Below are 27,973 nucleotides of genomic sequence, written 5' to 3'. Positions count from 1 at the left end.
AATTCTGGTGTAAACACACAAACAAATGCCCTCCTTACCCCAGACTTCTGGTCCTCTAGTCAGCAGGCTCATAATATTCCTTTCAGATTATTATTGACATGATTGTTATAATAAATTACCAAATTTGTTGATACTTTTCAAGAACATCTTCCCAGAATTATTTTAGTAGCTTCTTGGTTTTCATTATACAAACAAAAGTTCTTCCAGGAACAGATGCACGTATATTGAGACATTTTCATCACTTGTGAAAGCAAATCTGCAAATGAGGCGACTTCTGATGGTTTCAACAGAAATAATATTAGGGGTTTCACAGCCAAATTCATTGAATACCAACGAAATCACATTTTGTTTGTAAAGGATTAAGAAAAATGATACAATTTTATTTATTTATTTGAGCACTTTCTTGATATATTATGCAAATGAATTACATTTGTAACACACGGAAAAGTTCACAAATACTTATGCAAATCTCAAGTTTCTGAGAGAAATTATGAATTTTTTATTTGATTTTTTTACAGGAAAGAGAAATCGATCAATTGTTAGATGTCAGATGCCAAAAAACTTTTTTTTAACCATGAGTTTAATCTAATCGTTTGAACGGTGCCAATATTTCTGGTAAAGGACTGTATTAGGATCTTTTGCTCTAGGGTTTACCGTTTCATATTCTCAATTAAACTATTCATTATATTAACAATTATATAAATCTAGGATCCTTCTTTTGTCATACTGTATGTTTGATACATTTACTTCTGGCCACTTTAATAAGAACACCTGTACACCTGAGGCAGGATCTGGCATTAGAAAGGCAGATTCTGAGGAATCTAAGGTTATATTGGGCATAGGTTTACTGAGACTCAGAGATTGGATGGCGATGTTCAAGTGCCAGTTTTGGTCCTCAGTGTGTTGCTGCCTCATTTGTCAGAGGGTCTCTTCAATAAATTGATTATTTGTTGTCTGTCTAAACTAAAAGAAATAAAAGCAAACTCTCTGAACCATATTTAATTGCATAGAATCATATTTTTTGAATGAATTCGTATCGCAATGCATGGTAATAGGGGTCAATCGTATCGTATTAGTAGCTGCTTAATATAACGTATTGTTGTCTATTCATCGAGATACGAATCACTTCAGCCTCAGTTACAACCCTAATGCACGTCCCTAATAGACGCTATTTACTCTCGTTCATTTCAAGTCCGAGGCAATAGTGGGCTACCAACCAATTTGTCCACCTGTGTATGTATCCGTATGAAAAACAAACATCAAAAAAGACTCGATTCAAACGAAGGTTTATTGTAATAAACATTTAGAATGATGCATCAGATGAACTTATGAACTCAAACAACATCATCATCAGTGCACTTTGGACTGGTTTTTAATTTCCAGTAGTATTGAAATTCAATACCCCAATAACAGAATTGTGCTCAAAACCCTGAATCGCTTCCATGTATGAAATAAGGTTTAGTCTAGTGTGATTTGATGGGGTTATTCGGTCAAAAAAGTGTACTTATGTGAGTATTTAAACAGATGTTGAACCTACATAAAAAATTTTTTTTTCAAATTCCCCCGATGCATAAGGGTCATAAAGAAGACAGTGAAAATCACACGTCATTCAACGCAATAGTCTCATCCAAAAAAAATAAAAAACCCGGAACCAGAAAGTTCAAAAGGTGAACAGAAGCTGGAAAAAAATAACTACGAGTTTCAACTTCCTGCTTTCTTTTTTTTATTTTTTTTTTTATTTCACAACACATCTGGATTTGGAGATATTTACAAGTTTGTGAGAAGAAAAAAAAAACTAATTTTAAACTAGTTTTTCAGTAACTAAGGTTTTTATAGCCTTCAAATCCGGCCGTACAATATACAATTCACGCTTTGAATCAAATGTTAGTCTGAAAATTTATTGTAACATTTCGGAAAAAAAAATATCTAACACTGATAGTGTTTCAGGGAAGAAAAAAAAAATGCTGATAAACTTCACTCATGTCATGTTTCAGTGGAAATCTACATGTGCCAGGTCAAAAGAAGGTGAAAAAAAAAAGGTAATTAAAAAAGGTTCATTATTTATTTTCTGATTTAGCAGCATGTCAAAATCCTGATCAGTTTTCTCAAATGGTTTTGACTTATCTCAAAATCCTGACTCACTCATCACCTAAAAACATGGCATACTTCCGAAAGAGTTGACCCGCGATCTTATTTTCATGCCCATGGATGGATATCGAATTGTATGGAATTTCCGAGTTTGGTAGATCAAAATATGAATGTGTTAGGAATTTTGTTATTACCTGAAGTTTGGGGGAAAAAAAAAAAAGGAAAAAGAAAAAAAAACTGTCAAAACTGCTTTAAAGAAAAAAGAAAAAAAACATTTAATAGAATTACAAGTCAGAATTATATGACTATATTTAGAATATAAGTCAAAATTTTCAGATTTGAGTCAATTTTAAAATAAATCAAATCATGACTTGTTCTGCTATTTTCCAAAAAATACAAAAATAAAACAAAATGCAATTTGGGACAAAATGCACCAACCTGGCAGAAAGTTTGCTTAAAAAAAAAAAAAAAAAAAAAAGGCCAAAATAATCAAGATCTTCAACACCTAAAAAAAAAAACCTGCCCTTATGACATTATTCATTTGGTCCATGAACAATTCTATGCTACATTTTGTGTGCAATTAGTATGCCAGCTTCCTGATCCAAAAAAAAAAAAAAAAAAGATTTTGCATGTATGTTGCTTTGTGTTTGGACCCTGCGCTTGCTTGGAGAGCTGATCCTAGCTTATAAACACCATCAGAACACTTTCAGTGGTCTTGGCAACACGGTCTGTGCTAATTTCCGCTTGTAGTGTGAACGTTCGAGGCTGCATCAGCATCCGGCGCCTTTCCTCTGATCCTGAAGCATGTCTGTAACCTTTGCGATGTCCTCCTCAGGCACCTACAAGAGAGAAAGGTTTCACATTTATATTTCGAGCGACTTGAAGGTTACGGGGCTTGCTGAAGATCACAGCATTGGCAGCTTGCTGATGCTGGGATTTGAACTTCTGACCTTCCAATCCAGATGTCTCAACCATTAATCTACCACCACAGCATGTGGAACATCAGAGGGATAAGAAAATTCACCTGACCATAAGATTCATAAGTGATTTTTAAGCATCAAATTCAATCCCCATTTGCTCTTTTAATAACCTCCACTCTTCTGGTAGATGTTCCACTGGATTCTGGAGTGTGCTTGTGGAAAATCATTAGTTAGGTAAGGTCGGTATTGATGTCGGTGAGGTGAGGAGGCCTGGGGTGCAGTCAGCAATCACACAATAGGTCTCAATAGGGTTGAAGTCAGAGCTCTATAGCTGGAGATCTTCCACTACAACTCATGCTGGATCAGGTTTGGTTCTCCTAGTTCGAGTGAATAGCTTTATTAAGCCTCTCTTATGTAAAAGTAATTATATATATATATAGTGTTTATTGTTTACTGATGAAATGTATAAAACTGTATATGAGCGTTTAAAATGGTTTTTTTCAGATGTCTGAAGTAAACGCTTTAAAGGGATTAGAACTTATTAGGACTTTAAACAAGTTCATATGAGTTTATTATTTGTAAAACTGTTTTTTTGTATGTGCACATATACAGGTAGCATTTTATTTCCTAACCCAAAAAAAAATGCTGCCTTATAAGTTATCATTTCAAAACCCTTAACCACTGAGCCACAGATCGTTCATCTCTCCTTTCATCTGATTCTTTTCCTCTGAATTACGGAAGAGGATGCTGTTACTGTTAGTAAACCGTCAGCGTTATTACTGTTTGTGCTGTTTGTGCAGGTTTAGGGCGTCTTTCGTGCATTGCTTTTTAGGTTTTTTTTTTTTTTTTTTTTTTTTTTTTAGTGGAATTTATTTAAGTTGAAGGAGAAAAAAAAAAGAATGACAAAAAATTGTTTCCTTAACTCTCGAACGCAAGTGTCTAAATTTCCTATTAGATATATAATATATTATATATAGATTAAGGCATTGAAATTCAAACTAGACAAAAAAAAAAAAAAAGGAAAAAAAGTTTTCAGTTTGAAAAAAAAATTAGTTTCTTTTTATAGCATTTCAACAGCAAACGTGATTTACTGCGACTTTACTACGTTCAAATGCTCGTTTTCAATGTTTGCATGTTTAATTTATGCACATATCATTCAATAACTACAAAATGAAATTCATTATATATTCTAGATGCTAAAATTATCACAACTGAACAAAATATGTAATTCTTTAATCAAAAATTGTCAAAACATTTTATTGGATTTCATATAGATTTTTAAAACATGGTTTTTCAACTTGCCATCTGCAATTATCGTTAAAATCGATACAAATGTTGATTTTATGCAAATTGCTTTACTTTGCATATTAAAATGCTGTTTGTTTGTATTTTTACAGAAAGAAACAACCCAGAATGAGGGAATTGGTTCAAGGAGAATCCCCCATTCACTTTCATACATAAATACCCCGAATTAGCATTTTATATAATTACAATTAAAAAAAAATCTTTTAAAAAGTACTTTCTTTAATTTGAAGGAAAGGAGCGACAATCAATTATCAAAAAAATATTTGTTAGTTGCAGCCCTTATTCATATATTCATGAATATTTATACACTAAATATTAATATTTATTTATTAATTGATTGATTTTTTTTATTATTGATATTCGCTCTGATTCAAATATCTTCGTCGTCCAGATTTTCTCCTATGGGTGTGCAAACTTTTGCACTCGACAGTAAACCAGGAAGGGATTCCAAAAGCTCATTGAAAGGGCTCATTGTTCAAGGCCCTTAAAGATAAAGGGCATGGCTACATGTGTGTGAATGTGTGATAAACGACAATGTTGAGAAAGTAACAGCTTCTCTGTAAGTGTGAAACTATAATAATAAAAAAAATAAAAATAAAAAAAAAATAAAAAAAAACATATTTGACTCACCAGTGCATGGTCGAAACTGAACGTACTGATATAATAAGCCGAGATATCGCAGTCTGCTAAGGGCTGAGAAATCTGAGCTACAATCCCACACTCATCTGATAGAAAGACAGAGAGAGAGTTAGAGAGTTTAGAAGTTAATCATCACCCAAACAAACATACATACATACCATCTCTTCTCTCTGTTATACAGTAACTCAAATAAAAAAAAAAAAACAGCAAAAAAGAAATCATTTCAAAACACACAATCTGGAACATGTGCTCATCTGGGACAAAGTTCAGCAGCATCCCTTTCATGGTTATTTGCTCGATCCTGTAATGTGTTACGCTTGTTGGGTTTTATGATGTTCCATCGCAGCCCAAATGATCTTGTAAATGTGTCTAAAGACTTCCTCGAGTCAAGTGCAAAAAAGCAGGAAAAAAAATAAACAAAGCAAAATTTCCATAGTGGGTTTGAAATGGGACTCACCGAACCCTAGCGGCTGGCCACCGATCCGCACCATCCTCCAGAGCTCACCGGATGAGCTTGTGAAGAGCAGATCTGCTGGGAATCTGTAAATCATACACACACACACACACACACACAGACAGACACACACACACAGTTTGTTTAGTCTCCACCTCGCACAGGCTTTTTTTTTTTTACGATTAAACTTTAAAACAATGCGGGGGGGGTATTAAAAACAGAAACTAGAGTTAGCGCAGTGTCACTGTGGCGACTCGCTTCGTACTTAAAATACTGTGTGTAGTGGTCCTCCAAAATGCGGTAAAATATTGTTTGATATCGTTGAATAGCGTTTTATGTCCAGCTTCAAGAATTCCTCTTAAAAAAAAAAAAAAAAAAAGAGAGAAAACCCGGACACTTCCGCATATCGACAAATGAGTGAATGAATGAAAAATAAAAGGAATGATGACGTTCGTCAAGTAAAATCCAGATAAATCTTGAAAATATTTTCTTCTAAATAAAAGTAGAAGAATCCTGTATATCGATTACTTCATTTCGTTTGCAATTGTTTAAGCAGGTTTTTTACATCCACTCTCCTAATAACCATGACATGTTTAGAGTGTAAGGGGCTTCTCTCTCACTCTTCTGTCAATCACAGCAACGCTAGCCAATCACGGCTGTCTGCGAGTTCTCATATGCAGGAGGAGGAGGAGGCAGATGGCACGTTTCTTGGAATGTTACTTTTTCCAGCTGCCCAGTTTCAGTCATTGTATGTGTGCTGCAGCCTCAAATTCTTGTTCCGAGCTGCTTTTCTAAATAAAATTGCTTGCACAGACTTAGTAGAAAGTTCTTGACAGGTTCAACCACACGAGTTGGCTTTACTCGCTTGAACTTGATTGGCTGATTGAATGATTGTATAAATATGTACTAAGCAGGTGCGGTTGTACTGTGATTAGTCCCGTTGCGGTGACGGGAACTACAATGTACGCGGCTGTGTGCGAGTCTTACTTTCGCTGGGCTTCTGTGTCCATCACGAGAGACACATAACCATCGATCAGAGAGAAGGAGAAGAACTTGCACTCCAGGTCAGCAGCGACGTTCGCGTCCTCTTTAGGACTGCACACGGAGAAAAACATTTCATGAACACACACACAAAAATTCAAATATCAACACTGCTTTAATACTCGAGCGTAGGTTTTTTTTTCTCAAAAAGAAAATTCAAACCAGGACAGAATAACTACCTATGAAATACGTGGTGGTATCAAAAATGTTTCGAGTCTGGTTTTCTAACCCGCCAACAGATGGCAGCACAATGCTGCACGCACAGTCGCAGGGAGCACCGATCTTCACGAGTCAGTGCGCCAAAATCCTTCATTCTCTGTACATCGGGAGCCGTGCGACTGGTGCTATTCTGACCAGGTGTGCACCTCGTGACCTCAAGTGCGAGCTTCTTGCCGATAACAACTCACAACCGGACCCACCCTACTCGCAGGTTTGGCTCCTGCGGACTTCACCCTCTTCCTGAGGATGAAGAGCCAGCTTAAAGGTCACCGTTTTTGAAACCACTGCAATCCAGATCCAGATCCAGAGCGAATCGCAGAAGGTGCTTGACACGCTTCGAAAAGTGATGGTGTGTAGACGTAGATAAAAAATAAATAAATAGAAATAAAAAAGGCAGTTTTGAACCCTTTTGATACCAGCTCATATATGATAATAATTAATTTAGCTGATTAGCAATGCTAGCTTTGCACTGTCACATTTCTTTCTAGAGTTTACAGCTCAGATCCTTTCACCAGCACAGTAATTACTGTGGTTCCAGGAGTTCTACCGATGAAAACTCAAAGAGTAATGATGAGAAATGATGTGTGTTGCATGTGTAAATGGATTATATTTGGTTGCATCAATCGGTACTCATCTGGTGGTGGTGGCGGCTTAGCGGTTAAGATGTTGGACTTCTGATCAGAAAGTCGTGAGGTAAAATCCCAACCACACCAAGTTGATACTGCTGGAACCTTGATGAAACCCTTAACCCTCAACTGCTCAGTTGTATAAATGAGATAATAGTTAGATCACGATTCACAAAGCGAAGTATCTTCTGGATTGGTGCGAAAAGCACTATCAATGCAAGGAATCTGAAAGTCTATACAAATATATGAAAATATACAAAGACTTGTCTAATTTGTTTAGTTTTTGGTAGAAAATGGTATGTTTGTATATTTCTCAGTTTAATGAAGCTCTAGAAAAACACGGGTTGGTTAGTTTTATGTAGAAGAACTCAAGAGGCCCTCAAAAACAAACAAACAAAAAAGCCCTGACCTCAATCCCAATTCACACCTTTGGGATAAACTGGACCTCATATGGGCAGATTAGCAGACACAAATTCTGTCTCAGAATGAAAACCTGAGGTGATCAGCGGTCCAAAAAAAAAAAGGTGGAACCAACTAAGGGGTGTGTGATATTGGCCAAAAATGAAAATCATCTTGATATGTTGTGGGATTTTTGCTTATACCGATAATCAGACGATAATCTTTAAAAAATGTGTTTGTAAATTTCTTATCTAGCTCTCTTTCACAGTGCCAAAAGTGTACTGGAACAATATTTTGAAGCACAGGGTATTCATGATTTAAAACAAGCATTCAAATAAGAACAGAAATCGCTGCTCTGCCGTAAAAAGTGACTGTCAGAATTCGGGGGATTTTCCTGGTAATGCCCTCTTTGTTGTTTGTTTGATTTTTCGGTTCCTGTCATGGCCAACGCCAAATTCTTTAGCTGAGACTTGAGTAAACTGCGGGAATAAATAGCTCTCCTTTTGTGTAAATTTGTTTTAGGTTTACTGATTCAAAATGTGTGTATAATTTTTTTTTCTACATCCCTGTGTGATGTCTCGTACAATGTGGCTTTGGAACCTTATAAGGAATCGTTTTAAGAAAATACGTTTCTCCACTTTGCTTTTCATGCTGTTTCGACTGTAGTCGGGGACACCCCTAAAATCCACTCAGAACTAACACACATATGTACACACACTGATTGTATTTGAATAAATGGGCTGGATCTAAATGCTCTTTACCTGTTGGAGTAGAAGAGGACGTCGATTAGTGTAGTGGCAATGCCCGGCAGCGTGCAAGGATCCAAACTCATCACGCAGAACTGATTCTTTGGGATCAGAACTGGGTGCAGTGTAGAACAAGGGACTAAAAGAGCATGCACAAATAGAGTACCCTTATAGTACACTTAGTGCTACAGATCACGGTTGTGTGTATGAACGGAGAAGGTTGTGTTGGGTCGGTCTCACCTTCTCTGCCGTTGCCCTGAAAGCCGTTGTTCACATCCTGGCTGTGAACAGGCACAGACTCGCCATCCACCTCCCGGAAGATGTTAAACTCCTCAGCCAGGGTGTGGATCACCACCGACAGGTCTTTCTCTCGCACCTGAGAAACCACACACACCAATTAAGATTCCCACAAACATAAAGAGTTATTAATTATATGGATTTATGGTGATTTTTGACTTTGTTGCTTTCTGTTTTCGTCCATAAAAATCATCTATTCACATCTATCGATTCAACCAAGCATCTGTCCAGATCATTCATCTATCTGTTTAACCATCCATCCATGTCATTCGATCAAAGCAAAGAGATGAAGACATGCTCTACATGGAAAGATGGTTAGATGATGGTATCCATCCATCCATCTAACCATCTAACCATCTAACCATCCATCCATCCATCTTACCTGCCTGCCCATTCATCACCTATACATCCAACACCTTAGCATTTGCCTAAACAACCAGCTCAACATCTATCCATCCAACCATCCATCCATCTTACCATGTACCTGCCCAACCATCACTTATCCATCTATACAACCATCTTACCATCCATCACCTTTCCATCCAATACCTTAGCATCTGCCTACCCAACCATTTACACATCCATCTTACCATCTGCCTACCTATCAATCTATCCATCTTATCATCTTACTATCTGCCTGCCCATCATCTATACATCCATCAATCTATCTTACTGTCTTCCCCTTGCCATCATAAATCCATCCATCTTAAATGCTTATGGACATCAGTCTATACAACTGTCATACCATCCATCTTACTGTCTGCCCACATATTACTATCCATCCATCCATCCATCCATCCATCCATCAAACCTTCTACCTGCCTATCTATCACCTATCCATCCAATATCTTAGTGTCTGCCTACTCAAGCATCTACATATCTATCTAGTTTACCATGTACCTGTCCATCCACCCGTCTTAGCATCAGCCTAGCCAACCATCTACATATCTATCCATCTTACCATGTACACATCCATCCACCAGTTCTCCATCCGCCCATCTCAGCATCTGCCTAGCCAACCATCTAAACATATATTAATCCAACTATCTGCCTGTTCATCCATCCAACCAACCAACCAACCATCCATCCATCCATTAAACATGATATAAAATGCACTCTTACTCTAAAGATTTGGGCATTTAAAGGAATAAGGACTATAATGAAGAACTGAACAACATTTAACAGTTAATGCAGCATCTATAAATGGTGATGAATAAAAGGTACAGCATGCTGAGTCAGTCCACACTGCCATCGATTTAACTGCTCCTGTCAGCACCTTCCGCTCCACCGAGCGTAGCAGGAAATCATTCACGTTAACAAACACCGTCACTTGTGGTCTCAGGTGTAACTAATGCGTTAATAAAAACTAATGGAAATTGAAGTGTTTTCCGTAAGAGATGGAAAAATATATACATGTATATGAAGATAAACTGCTATGAAATCTAATTCCAACCCCCTCGTTCAGGACCTGGAAGACATTTTTGCCACTGATTGAACTATTTAGGAATTTGAGGAAACATCACTGAAATGACATCTGTTGAAGAACATCCATACAAGAACATTTCTCAGCTCCAAATCCTGGATACCGAGCTGGGTGCCTACCAGAATGAAATCCGTCTGATAGGTAGAGAGCATGAAGACGGACACGTGTTGCTCGGCCAGTGGCGCAATGACGGATTTGGCGATCTTGGTGACACCCACGGCCTGAGAGCTGCTGGAGGCGTTGCCATTGGAGACGACGTTAAGGGGCAGCCAGGTGGAGCATTCCACTTGCAGGTGATCAGAGGGGGAAAGATCTGGACAAAAACAAGGGCATGGAAGTTAGTCGTAAACGTACATGAGGCACGAGGTAGCGAATGTGTCAAGAGGAAAAAACTAGAGTAACTGACTCATAACACAGAAAAACCACACTTATTAAGATTAAAGATTAGATCTCACTCAGAGTCACAGCTTTCCTTTTATCTTAATCTCAAATTTCTCATGTTGAAATCTTTCACTTAGCAAACTTGCGGTCAACTGGAGGAGTTTGTTTGATAAACAACCAAAGGAAGTGGAAGCAAACGGTTGCTTCTTATTGGCTGATGTTCCTCTGAGATGATGAGAGACGCCACCGTTTGGCTGTGTATTTCTGTACAAATGTATCAGAATCAGTTTTTATTACCAATTACGTTTACACACACAAGGAATTTGACTTGGCGACAGGAGATTCCAGTGCAGCAGAACAGTACAAACATGAAAATTTTAATTGTTCATGCTGAGTATATGCCAGAAGCAACAGTTTGAAGAGTGAGTGGGCTCAATGTGTGGGGTCCAATGTGATTTTCTTAGCCCTTTTGGAGCCCTCTAGAGGAGTGAAGATCTTGGAGGTTGGGCAGAATTGCACCAATAATCCTCTCAGCAGTCCTGACTGTCCGCTGTAACCTCCTGATGTCCGACTTGGTAGCTGAACCAAACCAGACAGTTATAGATGTTCACAGGACAGACTCAATGATGGCAGAGTAGAACTGTTTCAGCAGCTCCTGTGGCAGGTTGAATTTTCTCAATTGGTGAAGGAAGAACAACCTCTGCTGGGCTTCGGAGTCAATGTTATTGTCCCACTTCAGGTCCTGAGAGATGGTGGTACCAAGGAACTTGAATGACTCCACTGTTGTTGCAGTGCTGTTCATGATGGTGAGTGGGGGGTGTGCTGGGGGATTTCTCCTGAAGTCCACAATCATCTCCAATGTCTTGAGCATGTTGGGATCCAGGTTGTTGTGGTTGCTTTTTAGAGTAGTTTTTTGGCTAATCTGATCTTCTACGTTAGTTTGTTTCTGGTCTTGTTGTACAAGATTTTATCCCCACTTCTGTAAGCATTCTCTTTGGCACGTCGAAGCTGTTTCGAGTTTCCCAGTAAACCACGGTTTATTATTATTAAATGGTAACAATGCCCTGGTGGGGATGTACATACAGTGAGGAAAATAAGTATTTGAACACCCTGCTATTTTGCAAGTTCTCCCACTTAGAAATCATGGAGGGGTCTGAAATTGTCATCGTAGGTGCATGTCCACTGTGAGAGACATAATCTAAAAAAGAATATCCAGAAATCACAATATATGATTTTTAAACTATTTATTTGTATGATACAGCTGCAAATAAGTATTTGAACACCTGTCTATCAGCTAGAATTCTGACCCTCAAAGACCTGTTAGTCTGACTTTAAAATGTCCACCTCCACTACATTAATTATCTTAAATTAGATGCACCTGTTTGAGGTCGTTAGCTGCATAAAGACACCTGTCCATCCCATACAATCAGTAAGAATCCAACTACTAACATGGCCAAGACCAAAGAGCTGTCCAAAGATACTAGAGACAAAATTGTACACCTCCACAAGGCTGGAAAGGGCTACGGGGAAATTGCCAAGCAGCTTGGTGAAAAAAGGTCCACTGTTGGAGCAATCATTAGAAAATGGAAGAAGCTAAACATGGCTGTCAATCTCCCTCGGACTGGGGCTCCATGCAAGATCTCACCTCGTGGGGTCTCAATGATCCTAAGGAAGGTGAGAAATCAGCCCAGAACTACACGGGAGGAGCTGGTCAATGACCTGAAAAGAGCTGGGACCACCGTTTCCAAGGTTACTGTTGGTAATACACTAAGACGTCATGGTTTGAAATCATGCATGGCACGGAAGGTTCCCCTGCTTAAACCAGGACATGTCCAGGCACGTCTTAAGTTTGCCAATGACCATTTGGATGATCCAGAGGAGTCATGGGAGAAAGTCATGTGGTCAGATGAGACCAAAATAGAACTTTTGGGTCATAATTCCACTAAACGTGTTTGAAGAAAGAAGAATGATGAGTATCATCCCAAGAACACCAGCCCTACTGCGAAGCATAGGGGTGGTAGCATTATGCTTTGTGGGTTTTTTTCTGCACATGGGACAGGGCGACTGCACTGTATTAAGGAGAGGATGACCGGGGCCATGTATTGCGAGATTTTGGGGAACAACCTCTTTCCCTCAGTTAGAGCATTGAAGACGGGTCGAGGCTGGGTCTTCCAACATGACAATGACCCGAAGCACACAGCCAGGATAACCAAGGAGTGGCTCTGTAAGAAGCATATCAAGGTTCTGGCGTGGCCTAGCCAGTCTCCAGACCTAAACCCAATAGAGAATCTTTGGAGGGAGCTCAAACTCCGTGTTTCTCAGCGACAGGCCAGAAACCTGACTGATCTAGAGAAGATCTGTGTGGAGGAGTGAGCCAAAATCCCTCCTGCAGTGTGTGCAAACCTGGTGAAAAACTACAGGAAACATTTGACCTCTGTAATTGCAATCAAAGGCTCCTGTACCAAATATTAACATTGACTTTCTCAGGTGTTCAAATACTTATTTGCAGCTGTATCATACAAATAAATAGTTAAAAAATCATACATTTTTATTTCTCAATTTTTTTTTTTTTTAGATTATGTCTCTCACAGTGGACATGCACCTACGATGACAATTTCAGACCCCTCCATGATTTCTAAGTGGGAGAACTTGCAAAATAGCAGGGTGTTCAAATACTTATTTTTCCCACTGTATCCTCACAAAAACTGACATATGAAGTTACAGTCTTTGTGAGGTGGTCCTGCAGGTGGCTGCAGCTTCAAAAACACTCCAATACGTGCAATCGAAGCAGGTTAGTAAATCCTGCTTTGCTTAATTACTCCATCTTTTAACAGTCCACAATACAGGTTTAGCTGATTTCAGTTTCTGCCTGTAGGTTGATATGAGATGAACAAGACGGTCATCAGAGAGCCCCAAAGCTGCTTGTGGGACAGAGTGATATAAATCCTTTATTTGGGTGGAACAGTGATCCAAAATATTACTGTCTCCGGTGGGACATGTAACTGTATTTAACTGTATATAATCTGTATTTTGGCAGTTCACGAGAAAGATTTGCTCTGTTAAAATCTCTGAGAATGATTAAAAGAGAGTCTGGGTACCTTTGCTCCGTTTCAGTTATTTGTTCATCCAGCTGTTTCACCGCTGCGCCTCAAGCACACGTCTGGAGGAACGTAAACATTCGCGAGAACGAAAGAGGAAAACTCATGGGGCGAGTAGAAACCTTTACAGTTTTCGAACAGTGCCTCTAGATTTGGGCCGCATATCTTTTTCAGCTTTCGTCGATATAAAAACACAATCCACCACCTTTCGTTTTCCATTTGAGAATTATGGAGGCCAATGTAGCCTTCACGAGATCTGTGCCTTACAACAATCCAGTGTCTGAGCTCTGCAGGCAGTTCCTTTGACCTCGTGGATTGGATTTTCGTCAGCTGTGAGGCTTTTTATAGAGAGGTGTGCGCCTTTTCGACTCGCGTCCAATCAATAAACCTTTTAACGGGTGGACTCCAGTCAAGCTGTAGAAACATCTCAAGAGAAAAGTGAGGCACCTGAGCTCAAGTGTTTTTGCAAAGGATCTGAATACTTATGTACATGTGATATTTCAGTGACAATTCTGTTTTCACTGTGTCAAATACTGTGGCGATGAATATGGTTAGAAATTGTTCTACAACCTGCCACTAGAGGTCACCTGTTCACAACCTTTTTTCACTGATGAAGCTTGGTTTTAAATATTGGGGTACTAAATTCTCATCTGTGGAGCACAGAAACTCCACAAGGAACCGCTTCACAGACATCTGCCCAAATTCAGGTGGCAGATTCAAAACACAGATGTTTGCCTACAAAGCTAAAAATGGACCAGGACCTTCTTACCTCAGAGACCTCCACACCTCACACTGTACCACTCTGCCTGAGATCCTCCAGCATTGATCGACTGGTACCAGGATAAGAGGCAAATATACCTCAAGACTCTTCTCTGTTCTGGCACCGAGGTTGTGGAATAAACTTCTCCTAGATGTCACTGGCCATCTTCAAATGACGAGTGAAGACCCACCCCTTCCTAGAACACTAGAATCCTCTCAGAGTTGTAGGCTGATTTCTGTTAAGTTTGTAATTCCAGCGTAGATTTAATCATCGATCGAGACTCTTTTGTACGTCGCTCGGGAAAAGGGCGTCTGCTAAATGTAGATAATGTATATAAAAGTGAATGATGAAACAAATATTTTCCAATAACCTGCCGTACGTGGCGAAAACAGCCTCGAGGTCATAAGAATATACTCCACAAATTAGCGTATTGAGTTTTTAAAACGAGTGGAACCTGATGTGGTTGTGCACTTTTAAGATTTGCCACTGTTGTGGAGATGGAGACCTTTCACACAATATATAGACTCTAAAAAATGATGTAGGTGAAGATCCCAGACCATGAGGTTCTCGAATACTTAAACAGACCAGTCTCATACTATGGTACTTTTTAACTCTCTGTACTGGTTGAACCTTTATCTTTTTGTACTTTCCAATTTTGTTGGAATAAAACAAGTGATTGCAGCATATGAAAGCATCAGTTGTTTTAGTGCAGTGACTTCATGTTAGAAGGTCATGCAATGGCCCCCCGCCTGCACCACGCTTTTGCGACTTTTTAAGAAAGGTAGATGACTGGAATAAATGGCCAAGGCCTAGACCGGGACACGTGCGATGACGTCATGTTTAGGAGGTCAAGGAAGGGCCAAGGACCCTAATTAATTTTGCCACATTTATTTAAAAAAAAAAAAATAGAGATAAATAAGAGCAAACGTTTTGCGAAAGTGTGAGCAAGCAGGCGTCTTAGTGCAAGAACTTAATGATTAAGAGGTCATGGACAGGTCAAGACCTGGACCATGACTGAGTCACATGTTTTTGAATTTCTTATGAAACACTGATTTTTTTATCATTACACATTGGAGACGATTGGAACAGTCACCGTTATGCCGTTGGCTTTTATTGAATTGATTGAAAATAATGGTGGCGAATGAGAGAAGAGTTGGCCAATAAAAGTCGTTCCAAGAAAATAAAATAAAAAGGCTGTGCGTTTACTGTGTTTTTGGACACTGATTGTTTCTTCTGAAATAAATTCTGACTCCGACATCACAACCCTGTATTTACACTTGTTCTATTATTTTTGATTGGTGCTTTAACTTTGGTACTGAATTTGTTGCTGTTGTTTTTAATTATATACGACAATACCAACTACTACTTAATGGTCAATCACTGATCTTTTTTTTCTCCTTCTCTGATTGGCATGGACCGATATGATTTTAACACAGGTGTTAAACTGGCCAGTGCATTTAATAAATAGTATAATCCTATTTGATCTGAAGGGATCATGGATATAGAGTGTTTCGTTTTAGCTGGGATATTTGTATGATGTCGTCCCCCCCATTCTCAGGTCTCTTATTCCAGAGAGCTCTCATGTCTTTGTTAACCCTCAGGCTCTCCCTTTTAGTTATGCTGCAATAACTAGTATTGTCAAAATCCCCGATTGCACCCTAATCACACTATACAGTCAGTGGGGGATGGTTCCGCCTCCAAAGGCTAAAAAAAACATGAAGTTCCTGAGGCAACACAAGAACTTTAAGGATGGATTTTGATTGTAATTAATATTAAGAGACTGCTAAAATGGCTCAGAACTACAGGTTGCATTGAATCGCCAATCAGTGCACACCTTAATGATGGTTAACTGTAATAAACAGACATTCGGTGACACTCATGAGAATGGGTCCCCCTTTAAATCTGGTTCCTTTCAAGGTTCCTTCCTCATGCCATCTCAAGAAGTCACAGTCGTCACTGGCTCACTTATTAGTTTGTTCCTTGTAATTGTAAGTTTGTCCCTAATATGTTTTTTATTACCGCTTTGTTTGTATAAAGCTGCTTTGAGACAATGTCCATTGTTAAAAACGCTATACAGTATAAAGTGAAGTTGAAGATGGATCAATGTTAACGTCCTCACCTTCTGGATTATCCCTGTCCCCTAAGCCTAAAATGGTACACTGGGTTTATGCCAACGTTATCAGTTACAGCAGTCTGACTGAGCCTTCAACCATAAACTAGACTCAACTACAGTTACGGCAGTTAATGCTATTTTTATTCCTGCATATTCAAGCTGTGAGAAAGCTGCGAGTTTATCTGGATTGCTTTTACAGAAGGGCTTTTGCTATCGATTATTTTAGTAATTAAGTATTCTAGTGATTATTCGGATAAGAAGTACTTTTTCTTTATTAAAGAGCAACACTAAATATACAAAAGAAAAATGAGACATCTCTTAAAGTGAACAAGTTATTTGTTTCCTTGTTGGAAAAATTTACATTTCTATTGCTGATATTTCACTAAAATATTTGTGAAAACTAAACCCATTTAGTGCATTTAATTGCAATATTTCATAAAAATGTAAATACAATATACACATGAAAAAAAATTTCGTAAATAAAAAAAATCTATTATTTCAAGATTTATCAATTTAAATAAAAAAAACTAAATAAAAACTGTTTTTCTTTATGTTTTAGTTTAAAACGATCCCAAACTTTGGCGATAGCGTTTAAAAACAGAAAAGTTGCTGTTGAAGTAGTAAAAGGCTATAAAAACAGAATGAAACGGAGAAATGCAGCAGACTTGATAAAAAAAAAAAGGGGGGAAAAATATTAATTAGTGTATAAATGCGTAATCAAATCCACAACAGTGAGATAAAATGTGATCATTTACTGCTGCTGTTAATTGCTGCTTTTAGATTTAGTGTGTGTTCACACTGTTTTAATTGAATCCATCACTATCCCAAAGTGAAGTTACTTCACTGAGGACAAGTCTATTTTGAGTCTGGTTCCTCTCAAGGTTTCTTTCTCATACCATCTCAGGGAGTTTTTCCTCACCACAGTCACCAGTGGGTCACTGGTTAACAAGAAACTTATAAGCACTAATTTGTAAATAAAAAATATATATATTTGTAAATATTTACTTTTGCTGAGCTGCTTTGGGACAATGTTCATTGATCATGGTTATAGTATTAAAACTGAATTTTAAATGTTTATCCTGCATTAAACAGCACTCTATTTGCTAATAGTGAAAATACAGTTCTTTCGGTGAATGAAAGTTTGACTAATGATGATGACAAAGATGAAGAACGCTGTTCAAGTCCCAAGAGTTTAGAGACCCAAGACATTACCTTAGCTAGCAAGAGACAAACACAGTAAATCCAGTACACTTGTAACTAATTAACTTTGCTAACGTTAGCAGTACAGTTGTAACTATTTGCCATTATTAGCAAACCAAGCTCAAAAACTAAAAGCTAATGTTTATCGTTTTATTCAAACCAAGCTATGGTGTGTTAGTGAAAGTTAGGCTAATTGCTGAACTCGATTTCTGCGGCCCACAATTGAGTCATTAATTCGATATGAAAGGATCATAAAAGCTTAGGAGTGATGCTAGCTATTATTGATGAGTTTTCTTCACCATATCTGAGGTAAATATTGACATTTCCTTTATGTTTGTGATGTTTTCGTGGTTATTTCGCCTTAACATTGCTGGTATAAGACAGAACATGTGCTCAAGTGTTATTTTTTCCCTAGTCAAGAACCCCTTTTACTTTCAAATAAATGTCAGAGTTACTCAGTACTGATCTAATTTGTCAATATAATGCAACTATTAAATTATTATATTGAATATTATTATATACAACTATTCAGATAAAGAGGGTATAAAATATAAATTTATAAGATTACTGCCTATAATTGATCCCTAACGAGGAAGCCAGTGCCACCAGTGGCATAGTAAAACTCCCCGAGATGATATGAGAAAGAATCCTTGAGAGAAAAAAAATTGTGAAAACAATATTGTATTATATTTTATATATTCATTTTAAAGCCTGGTTGTCAACTTGCAATCTGCAATTATCATTAAAAACAAATAATGCAAATGTTGATTTACACAAATTGATTCGATTTTATACTTAAATGCTATATTTATATTTTTTACAGAAAAAAACAACCCAGCATGAGGGAATCCCCCATTCACTCCTCAACAAGCAGCTACTATAAACTGCAAAATGTCTAAATTAAAGAGAGTTAAACTCAAAATGTGGCTTTTGATTTATTTTAAGTAAAGTTTTATACATAGAGATACCCAGAATTAGGGTTTTATATGATTATAATAAGAAAAACAAAAAAAAAGGGCATTTTTTAAAATCTGATTTATATATAAAAAAAAAAAAAAATTGCTATTTTGCAAGTTCTCCCACTTAGAAATCATGGAGGGGTCTGAAATTGTCATCGTAGGTGCATGTCCACTGTGAGAGACATAATCTTAAAAAAAAAAAAACGATGACAATTTCAGACCCCTCCATGATTTCTAAGTGGGAGAACTTGCAAAATAGCAGGGTGTTCAAATACTTATTTTTCTCACTATATTATATATATACATACATACATACACACACATACATACATACATACATACATACATACATACATACATACATACATACATACATACATACATATACACACACACACACAGTTTTATATATAATTATTACTCAAACCATTTCTTTCGTCTGTTGCATTTTTTTGACTACAAAATGTATTATCATTTATAAGATTCATTACATAACAGAAAATAAAATAAGTGTAATGGTTCAAGCTCCAACCAGTTCCACAGTTTACCTTTGAAACCTTCCTCATCGAGGACGACTGTGTAATTTTCTGGTGTTTCTGTCAGACTGAAGAATTTGCATCTAAGAAGGAAAAAGCAAGAAAAAATAAAGAGGAGGGAGAGAAAGAAAGAGAGAGAGAGAGAGAGAGAGAGAGAGAGAGAGAGAGAGATATTAGAAGTGTCAGATTGGACATGGTGCAACTGCAACAAAATCAATGACTGACACTGATGGATTTTTCCACAGTAGAACAGTGAGGGATGTAATCGAGAGACATGGACAGACACGATTCTGAATCCAGATGCTGCTTCAGATTAAAACAAGGCAGTGTGTGTGTGTGTGTGTGTGTGTGTGTGTGTGTGTGTGTGTGTGTGTGCACGCGCACGCATTACATCATCTCATGCCTTGACCCAAATTCTTCAAAGGAAGGCAGTGAAACTGAGGGAAACATGGTCTAATTTATTCAGAGCCATTGTTTTAGAACCATTTGGGCTGAACCAAATCTACAAGAACGGGAGACTATGGGTTTCAAACTTGGCAAGCGATCAAAACCGGTTGATTTCCAAGATACAGTTCAGTCAGTGAAGTGTGAAACAAGGAATGGAAAACTACAACTATGTGCTGAGGATGCAACCTAGTGAACCAGTGTTGATTTATTCATTGATAGAGTCTTCAAAGCCCTTTTGTACGTCACTGTAGATAAGAGCGCCTGCTAAATGACCCAAGTGTAAATGGAAGGGAAGAAAAAAAAAAAACACATACAGCAATGCCCAAACAACAAAAATTTCACACAAAAAATACACTTCTAATGCTGAGTTTACATTCGTATCGATGTCCCGGCATAAATTTAATGATGTGATGCATCGATAAGAAACATTTAAAAAAAAAACGTGCATCGGATAGAAGTTGGCGTTTGTATCACGATGCATCGTTTTTCATCGTTTAAACATATTTGCATAGGTAAAAAATGATTTATTTATATATAATTATTAGTAGATGCGCTACACTTTTGTTTAGTGACCAATCATTTTTAACCAATTTTTGATATGTAGATTGATTTCTCCTCACATAGAATACAGATTTACAGAGGTAGGGCTGCATCCTCCTGCATACAGAACAGGAAAAGAACATCTGCTTTTAATTGATCTTTTTTATTTCGGGGGAGTGGTGGCTCCAGCGGTTAAGGCGCTGGGTTGCCGATTGGAAGGTCTGGGGTTTAAGCCCCGGTATCGCCAAGCTGCCACTCTTGGGCCCTTGAGCAAGGCCCTTAACCCTCTATGCTCCGGGGGTCCCTTACGAGGGAAATATCAAGGTCCGTGATGTCGGAGTGGCGTGGGGCCGCCTTCCCGTGGGCTCACCACCTGCAGGAGGGACCGTAAGGGACGGTGCTGTGAGGATTGGGCAGCAGTCGAAGGCTTAGACTGCTGCCCCCGTGACCCGAATTACGGATAAGCGGGAGAAAATGAATGAACGAATGAATATTTCGCACTACAAAGGCGTGTTTGTGAAAGGGCCAAGGCAAGGACGTGGCAAGGAAACACTCTCTGAGAAGGTATGAGGAAGAAACCTTGAGAGGAACCAAACTCAAAAGGGAACCCATCCTCATCTGGGCGATATCAAGAGTGTGATCATAGTCTTTAAAACAATCAACAGAGAGTGAGAACTAACATGAGTACCAGCGTGTGAGATTATGAGTAATGACATTGGGATTAAAAATGACGGCACACAATCACAAGGTCACATTCTTACGTTTCAGCTGACCATTTTCTAACATTATCTATAACGAATACAATTTTACAACATCAAAACTTTAAAAATAAATCATTCTGCTGTTTCCCGTACACCAACAACGCTGAACTAATAAACAAGGTATAAAATGTAATTTATTTCATCATTTTCATTTAAACAATTCATATAAAATGTATGTACAAATATTAAAACTCCAATATTTATTATAATTTATTATAATTAATATAAAATAACAAACCTAATATACAAAAATTCATTCACTAAATATAGAAAATAAGCAAAAAATAATTTGAATGTAATTAGTTTTAATTATAATGCATTATATAAATCATTAAAAAATGTATAGAATAAGTGCATATGAATGTTGTGTTTATATTTTTTAATTAATTTTAAATGTCTCATTTTATTTACTTTAAAATGTATTATCCCTGAAATGTCATAAGTGATGTACTAGATCATGTAATTAGTTTTGACAGTTAATCTGGACCCATTAGTAGAATAAATGTAGTGTTGAAAAAAATGATTATTTAGTTATATTTTAGTCATTCGGTTATTCGATTTTAGCTATTGGAAACGTCAAAAATTTGACTTTAAAAAAAAACAGACTTCAGTGTATCGGGTTTTTTTCTTATTTATCATTTTATAATTGATAACTATGAAGTGTAAGAAATTACATACAAAACCAAGCATCGTCCAACTTAAGACCAAGATTTTTAGTCTAGTCTACCAGCTCCAGTCTGACGTTTTTGCTTTGTTTTTCTACATTTTGTCACGTGTTTTGACTAAAGGGGTAAATTATCATTTCATTAGCCCCTTGTTTACGTGATTTTTTGTTCTGATCTCATCAGCAACATAAAACAACACAATAAAATAATGTGAATTGTAACAAAATTTGGGAACACCTAGTACTTTATGGTGTTTAAAACACATACTATTGTTACTATGCAACAAATTTGGGAAAAGAAAAATACATACAAGAAATACACAGTAAATGACGAAGTAATTTCCGTGGACAGATGAGTCCAAATGTGACATTTCCGTTTCTAACAGAAGAACTTGTATAAGACGGCGAACAGGAGAAAAGAAGATGTGATCGGGCTGCCTCACCTTCACAGTCAAACATGGAGGTAGAAGCTCAATGGTTTGGGGATGTTTTGAAGCAGGGAAGGTTGAAGATTTATTCTGGAAAGTAAAAGGAACCAACATGGCAACCATCCTGTACTTCAACATAATGCATTTGTGTCTGGACGTCAGAGTCTGAGCTCTGTAAGCGTTATTAAGAGAGAACTGGATCACAAGGTCAGAAAGAAATCTCCAACTAGTGAAGGCCAATTTTGGCAAGTAGCACCACGAAATATTTCAGCTGAACGTTTGGAGAAACAAACTGTCTGGATGCCGAGAACGTTTAAAGCAGTTATACATGGGAAGAAGGGATTTTCATATGAAAAGAAAGATCTGTACATTTCTATATTTGTTTAGTAACGTTTATTAAATTAAAACCTACAACGGAACACACATTCACTACGTCCCTACTTTACTCGGATCTAAAACTTTTTTTGATTTTGCAAATAATAAACTCCACTGAAAAAAATACAAAAAATTAATGAATAATTAAACATTTGTATTGTTTAATAATTAAACTGATGCGCCAAGTCTCGAATCGGGCACCAAAATCCGCCATGATGCGCGTATCCGGCGATTAAAACCGTCCGTGTGGAAACAAAGCAAAAGTCCCGTCTGGTGTCCAGATGATTTACTTCATTTAAAACACATATATACATAAACAAACGTAATTAAAACATTACAAGAATATTTGTTCTTCATGCCCTATGTTGAGTTTGGTTTCACTAATAATAATAATAATAATAATAATAATAATAATAATAAAAAGATTTCACTATTAAAAATGATCAAATAATTTTGCATTAAGCATCAATACTTATCCATGAGCATGTTGAGTATTGAAAACTTGAAAAGTATTAATTTAAGGTACATTTAGAACAGATACAAATGTGTGATTAATCACGATTAAATTTTTTATCGATTCTCTCACACAGGATTTTTTTTTAAATGACTTGATACACCATTTCGCTCAAACTTTCTCTCATGCGCTATCAATCCGTCCATCTCCGGCTCTCTTGTGAACCCGCGCCCCGCAGAGCATCCGAATCCTGTTTTGAGAGCCGCTCGGTCGAAGCGAATCCGAGACACCTGGTGTTCGAGCTCAAAAGGGGAAAGAGTGCTGCTCCACCCGCAGAGCTGACGTGCAACAGCAGCATTGTGTTAGCTACCCTCACGCTTCCTGTTCACCCCTAAAGCCCCTAGTGCTGCACTTCCTGTGAGTTCTCAGAGCCCTTTGCATGATCGCAAGAAAAGAAAAAAAACATCCTTTAACACAAGGCGTCGAAAGCACAGAAAAAGGTCATGGTGACACCACAGTTTTGTTCTTTTTCTCCTCAAGGCACAATCTTTAACTCATGTCAGGGTCATACTACATTTTTGGGTTTCTTGAAAGTCCTCAAGAAACAAATGTGAGCAAAAAAGGGGAAAGAAAATTCCTTCTGCAGGACACTGGCAGTCAGAATGAGTCAGCAAGCTGGAGAAAAACACTTTGCTGCTCCCGTGCAAAGTGTTGCAGGAAATGTCAAACTACTTCCGCCTTTAAGAAGCAGCATTATGAGGTGATGTTCTAGTCTCCAAACAAAGACCAAATACTGCCATCCATTACACAGGAAAAAAAGTCTTACAAAACACCTGAGATGCACCATGTATTGTGCTCTGGATGCCCCATTTGTAATAAAAGAGTGTAACAACAATAAAATTGAAAAAATGTCCCAGGTGTAACACACAAGTGTCCCACACATAAAGCAATAGTGTCCCAGACCCAATCTAATTGTATCCCATACATAAAATGATAGTCAACACGCAACACATTAGTGTCCCCTATAAACACGCAATAGTGTCCTACACATACAGCAAGAGTACCACACATAAGGCGATATTGTCCCACACACAATCGAATGGTGTCCCAATAGTGTCCCCCACACACAACGCAGTAGCGTCCCACACACACACACAACGCAAGTGTCCCCCAAACAATTTATTTGCGTCCCACACACAACCCAATAGTGTCCCACACCAATCTAATGGTGTCCCAATAGTGTCCCCCACCACACAACGCAATAGTGTCCCCCAGACACAACGCAATAGCGTCACACACACACAATGCAATAGTGTCCCCCACACAATTTATTTGCGTCCCACACACAACGCAATAGTGTCCCCCACACAATTTATTTGCATCCCACACACAACGCAATAGTGTCCCCCACACAATCTAATGGTATCCCAATAGTGTCCCCCACACACAACGCAATAGTGTCCTGATAGCGTCCAACCACACACAATGCAATATAGTGTCCCACACACAATCTAACGGTGTCCCAATAGTGTCCAACCACACACAACTCAATTGTGTGTCCCCCACACACAAACTGCAATATAGTGTCCCACACACACACAAAGCAAGTGTCCTACACACAATCTAATGGTGTCCCGATAGTGTCCCATACACACTGCAATAGTGTCCCACACACAAACATTCTGTAACCCAAAATATCCCACATGTAATTCTGAAGAATCCCACCCATACTACAACATTCTCCCGTTCATAACACAAAAGATTTTCCACAACGCACATGTAACAAAAATTACCCACCCAGAACACAAGAAATGCCTCTATTATTCACAAATGTCCCACCCATAAAACAAACATACGTGCAGTCAAACACACACGTCTTCTAAATCTTCCTCATAAATCACAAATTATGCAAACTGTCTCCCTGACACTACATGTCTTCAAGCAAATAAACACTCTGTAAGAACGCACTGGAACACTGACACTGCCCGAGTTGCTTTTCTAAAAGAAAGTTAGGCACCGAGTCTGTATTTAGATTTTGTATCCCACAAAAAAGCAAAAATGTCCCTCACACACACACACACACACACACACACACAACACAATAAGATCTCAACCAGAACATAAAAAGATCCTACACAGAACACAATATTGTCCCACACACAATTTATGGTGTCCCACACACAGCGCAATACTCTCCCACACGCAACGCAATACTGTCCCCCACCCAGCGCAATACTGTCCCACTTACAACAAAATACTGTCCCACACCCGCAAAACACAAAAGGATCCAACACGCAACACAATAACGTCCCGCACGCAACGTAGAAATACCTCATTTTTATATTTATATATATATATATATATATATATATATATATATATATATATATATATATATGGCTCTAGAATGACAGGATATCCAGATGTTACCCAGATAATTATGGGCTTTCTTTTGAGTCTGGTTTCTCTCAAGGTTTCTCCCTCATACCAGCTAAGGAAGTTTCCTCAGATGGTATTAGAAGTTAGAAGTTTTCCCTCACCACCACCAGCTCACTCATTAGCCATAAACGTATAAAGACAAATTTCCGACTTTTCATGTCTTTAGGTAAATAAACACGTTCACGTGTTTCATCCAGACCGCTGAAACTGCTTGAGTTAGTTTTCTAAAATCACACCAGATGGCAACTCTGTAATTTAGAAAACGCTGTGAGAAACCGAACGTCCTCGCCACTAATTCACAACCGCTGAGTCATCAGTATTACATGCAACACTATGACAATATTGTGCTGATGTTATGCAACCACACGTCCTACCAGATGCCAGGACATGTTCATGTTTAATAGAAAATCATGTGCAACACAAAGCATCCGTGTCATCAGACAAAAAAACGCTTCCTTACTGTACATTCCTGCATGGATATTTGCCTGGCAAACATTTGATAAGCTCATCGCATCGCTGAGGCACTCGAGGAACCCGTAAAGAACATTGATCAGTTTCAGCTTTTATTCCTTTCACACGTTCAATCAGTCATCTGTGTATTCCATCTATTTATTTATCTACACAGAAATTTTCTGTATGTTCGGGTACATGAAGAATGTCCTACGTGTAAGGCCTAGCCATAACGCACAATAATGCAAATGTCCCACCTGTATCTCGCCCCAAACACACAAAAGTGTCAAATATAACACCCAGGTGTCCCATCTGTACCACACAAATGTCCCGTTATAACGCAACCAAATGTCCCATCCCACAAGGCATAAATGTCCCACCCTAAATGCACAAACGTCTCACCATCTCTACAGCATAATGTCCCATTTATACTGCACAAACAGCACACCTATACCACACACTTCTCCCACCCCAAAATGCAGAAATGTCCCATCTATACTGTACAGACTTTATTTATAACGCACAAATGTCCAACCCCAAATTGCACAAATGTCCCAACTACAATCCACAAACATTCCATATATACAGTACACTTGTCCCCCCCCCCCCCCCGAAATGCACAAATGTCCCACCCAAAAATGCACAAATGTCCCACCTATGCTGCACAATCAACCCATCTTATACCACCCTTAATGGGACAAATGTCCCATCTACAATGCACAAACATCGCACCCCAAAATACACAAATGTTCCATCTATACTGCACAAACTACACAAATGTTCCACCAACAAGGATCAAAACATCCAAATGTTCCTCCTGTAAGACACACACATGTCCACTCACTAACACACTAAATGTCCCATGCCAAGACTTTCGGAACCAAGCATCAACACTAGACATCCTACTAACAGATCTATAAAAGATTGGGGTTTAAGATTCTGGACCCTGATGAAGCTGCTACAGTACCAGAATGATCTCCAGTGAGCTGAAGGCCACAGTCAGAACCAATCCTCCAGGTAGTTTCACACTCACCTGGTCCTGTTCCGCAAGAATAAGAGTTTGATCAAGGGATGGGTGTAATGCTGAAGCCCATCTCTGCTGATGCTGGTTACTCTCAGTCTGTGGTCCAGTATGTGCAGGTCCATCGCTTCTTCTCTGTGAAGACTATGGAGATGGAGGAGAAGATTTAAAAAACCCACCACGTATTCAAGTCTCACAATCGAAGATATCAGTCTTCAGGACGGATCTGATCCTGAGATCTGCATTCCAAGAACACACAGTGGACCTTCTCTCTAAACAGCCATTTTGGTTCGCTACAGGAGACACGCTGGAACTCGAGACATGCACGATTGAAAAAGAAGGAGGACCCAGACCACGCCCACTGTATTTGAAGCAATGGATCACAAACCCCGCCCCCTTTTAAAGCTACAGCCACCCCATTTCCCCTAATCATCTTCAAAGCTTTAAGAAATCCCTGATCTTCTTTTATTGTGATCTTTTCCACGCCACAATGTTCAAAAGATCTACCAAAGAATTCATAACACGGCAGGATTTCCTGAAATAAGCCTGGATCAATGTGGTCAAAACCACATGGATGGATGGATGGATAGATGGAATAGAAAAGAATAGAATTATAAAAAGAAAGAAAGAAAGAAAGAAAGAAAGAAAGAAAGAAAGAAAGAAAGAAAGAAAGAAAGAAAGAAAGAAAGAAAGAAAGTCAAGACAAAGCCAGAAAGGGAGAAAGGGAGAAAGAGAAGGGAAGATAAGATAGAGAAAGAGACAGAAAAAACAAACAGATTGATATAGAGAGATGAAGCAAGAAAGAAAGAAAGAAAGAAAGAAATCCAATAGAGAGAAAGAAAAATGGACCGAAAGAAAGAAAGAAAAAAATTAATCAAATAGAAAGAAAGAAAGCTTTGCACAACTGAATTAGTGAATTTCTGGCATTCTATTTTACAACTTCCTCTCAAGCTTGGTCAGGACTCTCTCTCTCTCTCTCTCTCTCTCTCTCTCTCTCTCTCTCTCTCTCTCTCTCTCTCTCTCTCTCTCTCTCTCTCTCTCTCTCTCTCTCTCTCTCTCTCTCTCTCTCTCTCTCTCTCTCTCTCTCTCTCTCTCTCTCTCTCTCTAAATCACACTGAAGTGTCAGAAAC

General features: G+C 38.3%; 1 protein-coding gene across 1 annotated transcript; it reads right to left on the bottom strand.

The window, feature by feature from the left end:
* Window positions 1-1,270: 1,270 nt before the first annotated feature.
* castor1 (cytosolic arginine sensor for mTORC1 subunit 1) lies at window positions 1,271-27,180 on the bottom strand. Its single transcript, XM_083527454.1, has 9 exons — window positions 26,856-27,180; window positions 19,277-19,347; window positions 10,337-10,530; window positions 8,678-8,813; window positions 8,453-8,576; window positions 6,394-6,501; window positions 5,410-5,492; window positions 4,944-5,038; window positions 1,271-2,927 (listed from the first exon to the last, which is right to left on the bottom strand). The coding sequence occupies exons 1-9, from the start codon at window positions 26,966-26,968 to the stop codon at window positions 2,859-2,861; spliced, it is 993 nt and encodes a 330-aa protein (XP_083383580.1). The 5' UTR covers window positions 26,969-27,180; the 3' UTR covers window positions 1,271-2,858.
* Between the last annotated feature and the right edge of the window lie 793 nt (window positions 27,181-27,973).

This window comes from Silurus aristotelis, assembly GCF_946808225.1.
Source record: "Silurus aristotelis genome assembly, chromosome: 23".
Classification (NCBI taxonomy): Eukaryota; Metazoa; Chordata; class Actinopteri; order Siluriformes; family Siluridae; genus Silurus; species Silurus aristotelis.
This window is presented reverse-complemented; position numbering and strand designations above follow the sequence as displayed.